Raw genomic sequence first — 13,448 nt, forward strand, 5'->3', positions numbered from 1 at the left:
AGTACCTCCATTATGACAGCTGCCACCCATTCCACATCAAACGGTCCCTTCCCTACAGCCTAGGTCTTCGTGGCAAACGAATCTGCTCCAGTCCGGAATCCTTGAACCATTACACCAACAACCTGAAAACAGCTTTTGCATCCCGTAACTACCCTCCCGACCTGGTACAGAAGCAAATAATCAGAGCCACTTCCTCATCTCCTCAAACCCGGAACCTTCCACAGAAGAACCCCAAAAGTGCCCCACTTGTGACAGGATACTTTCCGGGACTGGATCAGATTCTGAATGTGGCTCTCCAGCAGGGATACGACTTCCTCAAATCCTGCCCTGAAATGAGATCCATCCTTCATGAAATCCTCCCCACTCCACCAAGAGTGTCTTTCCGCCGTCCACCTAACCTTCGTAACCTCTTAGTTCATCCCTATGAAATCCCCAAACCACCTTCCCTACCCTCTGGCTCCTACCCCTGTAACCGCCCCCGGTGTAAAACCTGTCCCATGCACCCTCCCACCACCACCTATTCCAGCCCTGTAACCCGGAAGGTGTACACGATCAAAGGCAGAGCCACGTGTGAAAGCACCCACGTGATCTACCAACTGACCTGCCTACACTGTGAAGCATTCTATGTGGGAATGACCAGCAACAAACTGTCCATTCGCATGAATGGACACAGGCAGACAGTGTTTGTTGGTAATGAGGATCACCCTGTGGCTAAACATGCCTTGGTGCACGGCCAGCACATCTTGGCACAGTGTTACACCGTCCGGGGTTATCTGGATACTTCCCACTAACACCAACCTGTCAGAACTCCGGAGATGGGAACTTGCCCTTCAGCATATCCTCTCTTCTCGCTATCCGCCAGGCCTCAATCTCCGCTAATTTCAATCTGCCGCCGTTCATACCTCACCTGTCTTTCAACATCATCTTTGCCTCTGTATTTCCGTCCCGACTGACATCTCTGCCCAAACTCTTTGCCTTTACAAATGTCTGCTTGTGTCTGTGTATGTGTGGATGGATATGTGTGTGTGTGCGAGTGTAAACCTGTCCTTTTTTCCCCCTAAGGTAAGTCTTTCCGCTCCCGGGATTGGAATGACTCCTTACCCTCTCCCTTAAAACCCAATCCTTTTGTCTTTCCTTCTCCTTCCCTCTTTCCTGACGAGGCAACCGTTGGTTGCGAAAGCTAGAGTTTTGTGTGTATGTTTGTGTTTATTTGTGTGTCTATCGACCTGCCAGCGCTTTTGTTGGGTAAGTCTCATCATCTTTCTTTTTATATATATATATATATATATATATATATATATATATATATATATATATATGACACAAGTAAGTGTGTGTGTGTGTGTGTGTGTGTGTGTGTGTGTGTGTGTGTGTGTGTGTGTGTGTGTGTGTGTTATTGTGCCTTCCCGTTTGGTAAGTCATGGAATCTTTGTTTTTAATATATTTTTCCCATGTGGAATGTTTCTTTCTATTTTATTTATATCATTAATTTGAACCCAACAATCACATTTGTTAAATAATTTAGTTAGATGTGAATGTGTTGAGGTGAACTTCTTTAGCCAGAAATTTGCTATTTTATCTTTTCCATGGGCTTTCCAATTGCGCGTAGAATTAATTGCTTGGGTGACTTCATGTTGCAAAATTGTCACTTCAGGCATTTGTGGTATCATCTTGTATGAGTGTGTTTTTGCTTGTATCCACCGTGCATGTCTGTTATGTTGTACCGGGTTTGACCATGTGTTGCTCCAGAAGTGTTTCATGTCTGTTATATTTGGTGGATTGTCTATTTTAATGTGTGTCTTATCTATTGTCTGGTAAAATTTCTTTTGGTTTGTTTTGAATGTCTGGTTTTGTTTCCTTCTATTTTTCACTTTTTTGTATCTTCTAAGTCGTTTGGCCAATGCTTGTAATTTTTCTTTTCATCTAATTGCTCTATCGCTTCTTGTTGTGAGATTTTACCTAACCTTTTTCCTTTTTCGTCTGATATTTCAATTCTTATAAATTGTTTTAGCTGTCCGATGTCTTTTCTCAGTTTTTCTATTCTGATCTGTAGCCTGTGTTGCCATGCTGGTTTTATGGGTTTCTTCTGTGTGTTGGTTGGTTCTGATCTCCACAGGGTTTATTATTATTTGTTTATATATTATTTCTCACGAGCAGCGTCTATTAGAATATGCAATACTAAATTGTGCTTAAGCAGTTGGGACTCTCGGGTTTATGACAATGAGATCCATATTGTGTATTGAAATTTAGTTATTAATAATTTGATAATTTTAATTAGGCATTCCTGCTCATCAATATGAGGGTCAGGTGATTAAAGAAAATCGGGCAATCAAAAGTATATCAACAGATCCCAGAAATTTACAGCAATTTAGCTCTAATTGGCATGTATGAATGCCACCATTCCTGATGAAACCAATGGTCTCATCATCGAAACGAGGCCAACAACTGAAGTGATTATAGTAACTTTTTGTAGGGATTTGTTTCTACAAACGTGATAATTTGTATAACATTTGATTAATGTAGGAACTCTAACATCGCAATTTTGAAAAGGAAAATTAGCAAACATTTTGTATAGACCTAAATACGTGAAATAGGACTGCCTACAAAACACCATTATGGGAGTCGACCTGCTTTTTCACGGCTTCTCCTCGGGTGAGTGAAGGGTTATAAATACAAAATCAAACAGGGCTAATGCAGGATTAGGTCTAACAATGAATAAGAAAACAAGAATGTGGATAAGCTGCTATGAACAGCACAGTGAACACATTGTCACAGCCAAGATGGGCACAAAGCCAACACCCACCACAATAATACAAATTTATATACCAACATCTCAGCAGATTCAAGGTAAGTATGAGATAAAAGACATTACGTAATAGTTGACAGATGAAAATTTGTGATGGGGGAGTGGAATTTGGTAGTAGAAATAGAAAGAAAAAGAAAAATACTAGGTTTATGTGAGCTGGGGAGAAAGGAATGAAGTAGGAAGCCACCTGGTAAAATTTTACAAAGAGCATAATTTAATCATTGCTAACACTTGGTTTAAGAATCATGAGAAAGAGATGTATACTTGAGAGATCTGGAGTCATGGGAATGTTCCAGATTGATTATGTAATGGTGAGATGGGGATTTCGGAACCAGTTCTGAAACTATAATACATTTTAAGGGGCACAATTTGAGGTTATCAGTAGCAGATTTAAACTGAAGAAATTGCAAAAATCTAAGATATTAAGGAGATGGGGCCTGGATAAACAGAAAGAATCAGAGGCTGTTGAGAGTTTCAGTGGGAGCATTAGGCCGACAATTGGCAGGAATGGGAGAAAAGAATACAGTAGATGACGAACAGGTCGCCACAAGAGATGAAACAGTGAACTTAGCAGAGGATCAAATAGCTAAAAAGATAACGCCTATTAGATATCACTTGATATCACAAGAGATACTGAATCTAATTGATGAAATTAGAAAATATAAAAGTACTTCAAATGAAGCAGCTGAAAAAGGAATACAAACATCTAAAAAATGACATTCACAGGAAGTGCAAAATGGCAAATCGAGAATGGCTAGAAGGCAAGTATAAGAATATAGAATACCACAAGGAGGGGAAAAAGGGAAAGCTGAAAGGTGGAAGGAGTACAGGGGATATGAACCTGAAGGCAGTATTATAGAAAGGGAAGAGGACGTAGAAGATGAGATGCGAGACTGCAAAAAGAATTGACAGAGCACCAAAAGATGTAAGCTAAACTAAGGCTCCTGGAGTAGAGAACATTGTCAGAACTGCTGATGTCCCTGGGAGAGCCAGCTATGACAAAGCTCTCCTATCTCCTGTGCAAGATGTATGAGACAGGTGAAATATCGTTATTGTCAGATGTCAAACAGAACGTAATTATTTCAATTCCAAAGAAAGCCAGTGCCAGCAAATGTAAACATTACCTATTTATCAGTTTAATAAGTCTTGCTTGCAAAATACTAACACAAATGAAATGACTGGCATAAGCTGGCCTCTAGGAAGAACAGTTTGACTTCTGGAGAAATTTCGGAACAAGAGGAAATACTAAGATTTTTCTTAGAAGATGGGTTAAGGAAAGGCAGACCCACATTAACAGCATTTCTAGACTTAAAGAAAGCTTTTGACTATGTTGACAGGAGTCCTCTTTGAAATTATGAAGGTAGCAAGGGTAAAATATAGGGAGTGAAAGTTTGTTTACAATTTGTACAGAAAATGGAAGGCAGTTATAAGAATTGAGGAAAAGGGAAGCAGTGGTTGAGAAGGGACATCGTCAATGCTATTCAGTCTGTACATTGATCGTGCAGTAATGGAAACAATGTAAAAATTTGGAAAAGGAATTAAAGTTCAGAGGAAAGAAATAAAATCCTTGAGGTTTGCTAATGACATTCTGGTAGAGGCAGCAAATGACTTGGAAGACCATTTGAACAGACTGGACAGCATTGCAGAGGAGAATATAACAGTAACATTAACAGAAGCAAAACAAGGGCATTAGAATGTGGTCAAATCTGGTGATGCTGAAGGGATTACATTAGGAAGTGAGACACTTAAAGTAGTAGACGAGTTTTGCTATTTGGGCAATAAAATAACTGATGATGGCAAAAGTAGAGAGGATATAAAGTGTATAATAGCAGTGGCACAAAAGGTATTTCTGAGGTTGAGAAATCTGTCAACATCAAATATAAATTTAAGTGTTACGAAGTCTTCCTGAATGTATTTGTCTGGAGTGCAACCGTGTACCCAAGTGAAACATGGTCAGCAAGCAGTTCAAACAAGAAAATAGCTTTTGAAATGGGGTGGTGCAGAATAATGCTGAAGATTAGATGGGGAGGTCATGTGGCCAATGAGGTGTTACTGATTAAAGTTGAGGAGAAAATAAATTTCTGGCATAACTTGACTAAAAGAAAGGATTCGTTGAGACGACACATTCTAAAGAGCTGGCATTTTTTGCACCTTGTGCTGATTGTCTGACACATCATCCTGGATTCACACCCCTTTTTTGGGTGGGGGGCGGAAGGGGGGGGGAGGAGGAGGGGGCAGAATAAGTGAAGTCATCATATTCAAAGACTGCTTATTAGGTGTCTGCTTCCACAGTTCTTGCGTGTGCGCACATGTGTGTTTTACTGATGTAGGCTGTGGCCGAAAGCTGTTAATTGTGCTTGTCTACTACTTGCATGTCTCTTTTTATGTTAATTAGTAATCTTCCTTTTCCTACATTGTTGATATTTGTACCAGGAGTTTTCACTGTTTAACTTAAGACACCATTAGGTTCACTATTACGGGTGACTAATTTAGTTTAATGTATTGCTATAGTGCTGTTATTGCTGATCATTGATGTCTTTTGTTATTTTTAGAATCACATTCGATGCTGTACGGACTGTTTGTGTTCGTAATTGCGGTTTTCGTTGTAATTTACGTCATCACAATATTCTGTGCTGGGATTTTTGGTAGAAACTTCAGTGTCGGGAATAGGCACATCTCACTCGGAATGAAAGGCAGTGCTGAACCGCACACCGAGAAGATGCAGGCACTACTGGAACCTGCTGCACAAAATCAGGTACGGTATACAAGCTTTTTCTTCCACCTCCCTACTGTTTGAGGTAGGTCAAATTGAGAAATTCTTGTTTATTAATAAGTAAAGCAACTGATTTCCTGCAAAGGAAATATGGGGGGTGAACATAAAGTCCGGGAACAGTTTAGATTATATATTGCACAAGAACCAAACATTGTACAGATATCATACGTATGTCATTTTGAAGAGAAACCCCGGAAGCTTCCCCCCCTCCCCCTCCAAGTGTAGTTTGGTAATTTGCCGATAGTCGGCGCTAGTTGCAAACATGGTGAGTTCAGGTGCGGAGCGAGCTTTCTGTCTGTTGGAGTTTGACAAAAACAATTGTGTAGAACAATGTCTGGTACAGAACCACCAACAAGGAAGGCCATTTACTGCCGCTATCACGTGATGTAGCAGAGCTCCGGGAGAGAATACAGGAAGTGACTGCCACAGTAGACGATACCGTGTTGGGATGAGTATGGCAAGAATTCGATTACTGTATTGACATCTGCCAGGTCACTCACGGTTCGCATATCGAATGTTTGTAAAAAAAAGCTTTGAATTTCTGTTCAAAATGCAATATGTATGACACCTGTACAATGTTTAGTTCTTGTCCAATAAATAATTGAAAGTGTTCCCAAACTTTATGTACACCGTATATATACTTTGCATTTTCCAGTGCTTTAATACTAGTGTTAAATATGACCTGGTGCAAATTTTATCAATGCCAGAGCAAAGTATTTATAAAAAAGAGAAATATTTATGTGAAAAAGTAAACAATCAATTAAGTGTTAAAGTTGAGTGTCTCCCTCATACCTCGACAGAAGCCTTTCTGCTAAAACGTAGCTCTCCACTTCGACGTTGTGTACCACACGAGGAGAGCTGAGCGGGTGGCAGCTTATCTCTAACAGAAATACTCCACATGACACAAGCAGTGAAGCACCATCTCTGGTGTAGATTTGTTCACCAATTTGGTTGCGAAAGTCATCAGAAAGTCATTGTAGCCTCTCCTGAGGCGAGGTGGTTCACAACTGTCATAACTGGTCCTAGATATCCTGAATACTGGTGCACAGGTGCAGCTAACACCTGAGCTGCTCCCAGGCATGTTCTACCAGGGACAGGTGTGGAGATCTCACTAGCTGTGAGGATAACACAGCATCAAACACAGTTTGTGGAGGTGTGTGCCGTGTGTGGGTGTGCATAGTCCTGTCGAAAAATGGCATCACAATACTGTCACGTCGGAGGTAACACGTGACGACGTGGTACGTACTTGATGTATCTTTGTGCTGTCAGAGTTCCCTTAATCACTACAAACTGTGATCTAAAATCGTACCAGATTGCCCCCTTCACGATGAGGAGTAACACCATTATACGTCTCAGAAAAATTGGAAGAATGTTACCTTTCACCAGGTGGTGGTGGTGGGGTGGTGGTGGTGGTGTTTACATTAAAGAATAGGATGATTTCAGGAGGGTATACATAGGCGATGACACACATACTGATATGTCCGTAAACTGATTTGAGTGGCTCTAGGAAAAGCAAAAGTGATAGGGAACTAAATTTGAGTGAAAGAGAATTGCTTAAGGTAGTGCAATTGTAGTGTGTTATGAGGTATTAATATTTAACAGAATGCCAAAACGTAGTTCTTGCCAGTGGTAAATTGACAAAAGAAAGAAACAGAAAAGAAAAGAAGTGAAAAAGATGAGAGGGAAGTGTGTTTATCTTCACAATGGAAGAAAATGAACAAATTCAGACAAAACTTAACAGATGAACAAGGAGATGAAATCAGAGAAGAAAAAAGAGTGAAACTCTTGGCAAGCAGTTTTAGAGATACTGCTGAAAAAACAAGGTTACAAAGTGAACTCGGCAGTTACAGTAAGTGAAATTCAACTGTTCCTGACAACAATAAATACTCAACCTCCTGGAGTGTTCCAGGTTGGCTTGGGCTGTGTGGTGGTTTGTTATACTTCCTCACTTGCCAAACACCAAAATAAGTTGCCACCTGAACACTCATGTTATATACAGTGAATGTTGCTTACTGAATATTCAGTCCCCATTAAGAATCTTTAATTGGGGTCCAGATTGTCTGTGCCCTGAATCAGTGTGCCTTCTTCCTTCATCTTGGCTCACAGGCTGCAGATAAAGCTGCTGAAAATTCTTCTCATTCTTTCACTCCACTACATAAATAAGAAGATAGATGCAATTCACTGTCATTATCTTCAAAATTACATCTCCGTACATGATAAATGATCACGACTACCAACTTGTATACTGTCTCTCTATACTACATACATAACACATCTGATATTCACCGGCCAGAGTGGCCGTGCGGTTCTAGGCGCTACAGTCTGGAACCGCGAGACCGCTACGGTCGCAGGTTCAAATCCTGCCTCGGACGTGGATGTGTGTGATGTCCTTTAAGTTAGTTAGGTTTAACTAGTTCTAAGTTTTAGGGGACTGATGAGCTTTGAAGTTGAGTCCCATAGTGCTCAGAGCCAGATCTGATATTCAAGTTGATAATTAACAATTACACTACATTTATTATCTTTGACATTTTATATTATTAGATTTCACAGAGCTCCTTCCTCCACACTGCCCTCTCCATGGAACTCCTATTTCCAACTCACCAGGCAGGGTCATCTGACTGCTATCCACTTCAGTACAGTAACTGAATCATTAGCTCTGGTATCAGCACCTGTGATTTAAGACACCTCCGAACAGTGGGATGCTAATCACTTATAGACTACTGTCGGGAAAATTTTTCCTGACATAAGTATTTACGCACATACCTCTCATTCAAGAATTAGGATGTATCACTACACACCCACTGCATTTAATCTATCCTTTCCAAACACAGTTAGATACTTTTAAAAATTTTGGCTGAATTTATTCCCAGCTGTAGCTTACTTTTCATACCTGGAATGACCTGAGATTCAGTGCTATTACCACTTGGAATTCTGGTTCTTTTCCAACACAGCTATGACAGTTTACAGTTACAATATTGATACCTACCCACTTCCCGTGTTTACCCTGCACCCTTTGAAACTGAAGCTCTTCCTGCACTTTCGTGAGATCCTCTATCCTAAAAACTACCTAATCCCCTCCATTCAGCCCCTTCTACCCACTTCCTGCATGTAGTGGACTCCCGACGTATTCGGTCGAACCTGGAAACCCGCGACCCTACGGTGCGAGAAGAGGAATCTGCAGCCTACGCGGTCGAAGAACTACCCGTGCCTCCAAATTGGACCCTTTGCTCGACACTCTAGGGGAGGACCACAGTCCGTTCTTTCCGCGGTGCTACAAATAGTGAGCTTCGTCACCATCTGGGAAGCAAAACTGGCAGTCTTTAATACTTCAGCTGTCCGTCCGAAACTAGAATCACTTCCTATCCAAAGCAATACGCGATGTGAGTAGCAACATGAGACACCACCTGCAGTTAGCTGCACCCCGTGCTCTTCACGGCATCTGGAATGACTGCTTCCCCTCCTTCATAGACGTATCCCTAAGAGGGCCTCATTTCGTGCCTAATGTTGGAGTTTCCAACTACCAGTAATACCACCCTCTGCGAATGCCTAGACCTCGAAGGCCGATAGGCTTCCTCCAGAAAGGGGCGAGCGACTTTGTCCGGCTCGGGGACTTCAACTGCATAAGGCGTGTGAACCTGTCGGTCAGACGAACCAGGGAGGCCCTCAGACTGGGACACTCGGAAAGTCTTTCACTGCCGGCCATACCTCAGAAAGACCTCCCGTTCGTCCACAGGTGAGGGATCGGTGTCAGTGTGGGCAGGCCCCAATCGGGGACGTGTCTCGTGCTGGATGTCCCTCGGATTTCCCCGTCTGCCCCCCCACAGAGATGACTATTCGTTGGCAACAGCCTCGAACTGTGTGACTGAAGCAGACACTGTGAAGGGTCACCAGCTCAGCTCCCATCTGAACACAGCAGTCACACTTCCTACCCATAGTAAAGACAGTCTGATAAATACACAGACATGCACAAAGTATAGGAGTTGAAGCTAAAGAAAAGTGATGAAATATAAGGTAAGTTACTTTTGATGAGAAGCTGTGTCAACTCTGCTGCAGGTACGAGAGCTACCTCTCGACCGACAGCTCTGATGCTACTTCCGTGCGTAGACATTTCTGTGTGTGTTCTCTCTGCAGGGAACTCTTCAGTCAAATTACAGAGCTGGTCCGATATTCTGTAGATTAACATTTGGTCGTTAGACGACAGTGTGATCTATGAAGAATCCCTTCAGGAAGTTGAAGAATGGGGCATCCACCTGGGCATCTCTCTTGTGGGCAGATGGAATGAGATTGGTTTTAAAAGGCTGTTGTTGGCAGAAACTGAGAGATTCCTGTGCAAAATATTTTTGGTTGTCCAGAAAGATGTTAATGTGCAAGCAAAAAACCTGTTATGAAATTCTACAACAAAATCCCATTACCAATGTAGTCCTGTAATTTTATGCATCTTGCCTTTGTTGAGCGATTTCAGTTTTGCTGTCGTGTCTCTTGAAAGCTCTCATTTTGGTGTTTGTGATGATTGAAAGGAGGAACCGAATAGCGGTTTGAAAGTGCATATCCCAACAGTATATGATCCTTTAAGGGGACAGAAATTGAATTTTACTCTTGTATGGTATGTCCTCAATTTTATCAGCTGAAAGTTGTTCAGTAAGTGCATTTGCATTATAACAGCAAATCAAGAAAAGGAACAGGGAATTTCAGTGCTTGCATTTTATATCATAACCACTCTTATTTCACTATGCATTGTTGAGCACTCTACATATTCATCACCACATCATTTGCAAAAGAAGAAATTTCAAACAAATTGCTGCTTATACTAATAAAATAATAATTTTGCATTTTTATGTTTTAGTTCATGATTATTCTATTCCTGTTGCAGGTGGTTGGAAAACCAAACATTGAAATGGCGGTCATTAACCGTGGACATTCTCCTCAACCAGTGATACAGATAATTCATAATTATCCCATTAAACATGTTGATGAGCCTGTTGTTGGAAGTGATTGTCAAATTAAGCAAGCTGCTTCTGAGAAAAACATACACAATAGTGAACTGAAATTGGTAGATTCTGTGGAAGAAGCTCACAAAATTTCTGAGATAACACTAGGCGGTTCTAGTATAAAAGGTGAAACCTCAAAGACATGCGAGTCACAAGACAAAGAGAAGTAGTAAATTTTGTATAAAAATTTTAAGTCTACTGTCCTGTATGTGTGGCTGTATTGTTACCCAAATGGTGTAGATCACCCTAAAACAGTCCAAAAGTGCCTCCACAAAAGCCACTGGCAACAGGATGTTGCATTTCAGGCTAAAATTTCCGATACTTCAGAGTTGAAAGAACTTTCTGAAATGCATCAAATTGCGTTGGCCGACACTGTTATTGGTTCATGTCTGAAGCCTTTCAGTTTTAATTGTGGAGTTGAAGCATATCTTTGTGCTATGTAAGTTTTATAAGAAGTTGTTCACTAAATGAATCAGAGAAATTGTTGTATGCAATTTAACACAGTGCTAAAATTATTATTATAAGAAAGGTGTATTCACATTAGTACTTATTAACAAAATTGGAGGAAAGTCTGTCTGACGAGATACTTTTATTCCATAAATAGATGCATTGTCATCTCTTATGTCAGTTAAAATAAAGCTTTTTAATGTTTTCTTTCATATTCATAAAATAAATTCAACTGCAATGTTTGAAATTTTTTACTTATCATATTGAAATTTGTGTATTTTGTGTTCTTAATAGGAATCGGGTGCATTTCATAATGATGTCACTTACACCATTTGGTGTGCTCTTGGTGATTGTTAATCATGGAAAATTTGTAATTTTTTACTATAAGCAGCTGTAATAATGGACACTGGAATGCAACAAATTGGATTAATATATAACACAGTCAGATGGTAGTAAGTTTGTTATAACTTTTTAATTTGTTTACATGTATTTTTTATTCATCTCAAAGTAAGCATGAAACTGTCTTGCATCAGAGGAGAAAACTAAGTGAGACAGGATTGCTGGCCAGTCCTTGCCTGTAGTAGATGAGATGTATAGTAAGAGGGCCACACTGTCCAGCTCTCAGAAGTTGTAGTTCCTTTGTAAAACACTAGTAAAGCACATGACAAAGGTAAGATCTCATTTCATGTAAACACTGGCACTTCTCTCTCCTTCTCCCCCCCCCCCCCCCTTTTTGATTTTATTTTTTTTATTATTTATGTATTCATAGATGTGTGAACAGAAATCCCTGTCAACCAAATTATACTTTGTGTTTTTCATTTCATATTGAACTGATTTACTCATATTGCTTCCTGCAATAGGGGCATATTTCATAATGGAGGAATGAGCTAAATATGTTGAGTAACTCTTTCTCCAAGTGTGAAGAAATCAAATGATACATTCATGACATATATTAATAATAATAATGGGTAACATGTATAAAAGTATAAGATGACTTTCTCTGGTATTCACTGTTATTAGATTTGTACGAAGTTTTTCCAGAAGTGTCGCTGTACACATGTTATTAAACACTAATTCCTTGCAATGGCTTATGTCAGAGGACACTGAACAATGATGTAAATTCATTGTAAGGCTATTGTGGTTTATCTTCTGCACTAGTAGCTTGTCCAAGTGAAATGAGCTCAGTTGTTTCACAGATTTAGAGGCCCACCTACATGCCAGTATAAAAAAGGCAATTTCTAAAGTCAATCTGGTAGAGAAAAATAGTCCAAAGATGTAAACCTTCCTCCAATAATGTGAGGATTTGCTTTGTGTCTGCTCTGAAATGTGCACTAGGTAAGGAGATTAACATTCTATAGCTCTCTGAATCTTAAGGAGCAAACACAAACAAATCAAAATGCACTCTTTACTATAAACTGCATATACTGATGGTTTTCCCCATCTTTCTTGTTTTACACAAAGTAAATCTTGTTATTTGCATTGTGATTGCACATCTTCCTGTAGTAAAAGTGCTCTAATTTCCAAGGGCTGATTATAATAAAATCCACTTCCTACTGGCTTATTAGTCTTGTCTGACAAGTAATGATTTTTTTCAGTGCTTACCATCATAGGCCCTCCCATACCCTCATGTTACTGCTGGCCCTATTTTAACAGGCCATGCTCTCAGTATTCTTACCTCCCCCAGCCAGTTAGACTGTTCCACTTATTTCATTCTGTCTTCTCTCTACTGCTGCCTGGTTATATTATATCCTAAAGCAGGGAAAAAAATGTGGGCAGGCAACCAACCATCTACAAATAAATGTATTCCACACAAGGGCATTTGGACTAACTTTCACTCCTTTCAGTGAAACACACACACACACACACACACACACACACACACACACACACACACACACACACACACACGGACGGACGGACGGGAGAAAAACTTAAAAGCTAACGTGGATATGCAATCTTTTTAAATATGCCATCCACGAGCCACCTCCAGCCAAGAGAATGGTTTTGTTTGTTTCCACTTATCTCGTTACAATAATCTTCCATACTTCAGAGACATGAGACTGCTGAAACTCACCCTGCTCTGTAGGGGAAATGTTACTAAAATATTTGATTACTGTTGTTTTCCCTGTGTGTTCGATGGTATGTTTTTCAGGTGCCTTAGCACCCAAAAACAAACCAGTTTGTAAAAAATGTCAGTGTTTAAACAACAAAAATTTTTCATCATTTGGCACATTGATTGTGACTTGCTTTTATTGTAAATACTATGACAAAATATTGTTACAAATTAATGTATAAATTGTAAATAACTGAAATCACATCACAAATTTGATAACATTACTCTGACCTCATTTTCATTTACGGCATGTCATTCTCAGTGAATCTTTTTATACTTGCCTGTGATTGGAAGACATCCAGATTTGAAAAGATATGGCTC

General features: G+C 40.0%; 1 protein-coding gene across 1 annotated transcript in view; it reads left to right on the top strand.

Annotated features, from left to right (window-relative positions):
• Positions 1 to 12,918, top strand: part of LOC126161310 (uncharacterized) — a 187,599-nt gene extending 174,681 nt beyond the window's left edge. The window contains exons 7-8 of the mRNA XM_049917063.1: positions 5,359 to 5,561; positions 10,450 to 12,918. Of these exons, the coding sequence (XP_049773020.1) occupies positions 5,359 to 5,561; positions 10,450 to 10,737 (491 nt within the window). The 3' untranslated portion in view covers positions 10,738 to 12,918. The remainder of the gene's footprint in view (positions 1 to 5,358; positions 5,562 to 10,449) is intronic.
• The last annotated feature ends 530 nt before the right edge of the window (positions 12,919 to 13,448 follow it).

This window comes from Schistocerca cancellata, chromosome 2 (assembly GCF_023864275.1).
Source record: "Schistocerca cancellata isolate TAMUIC-IGC-003103 chromosome 2, iqSchCanc2.1, whole genome shotgun sequence".
Taxonomy (NCBI): Eukaryota; Metazoa; Arthropoda; class Insecta; order Orthoptera; family Acrididae; genus Schistocerca; species Schistocerca cancellata.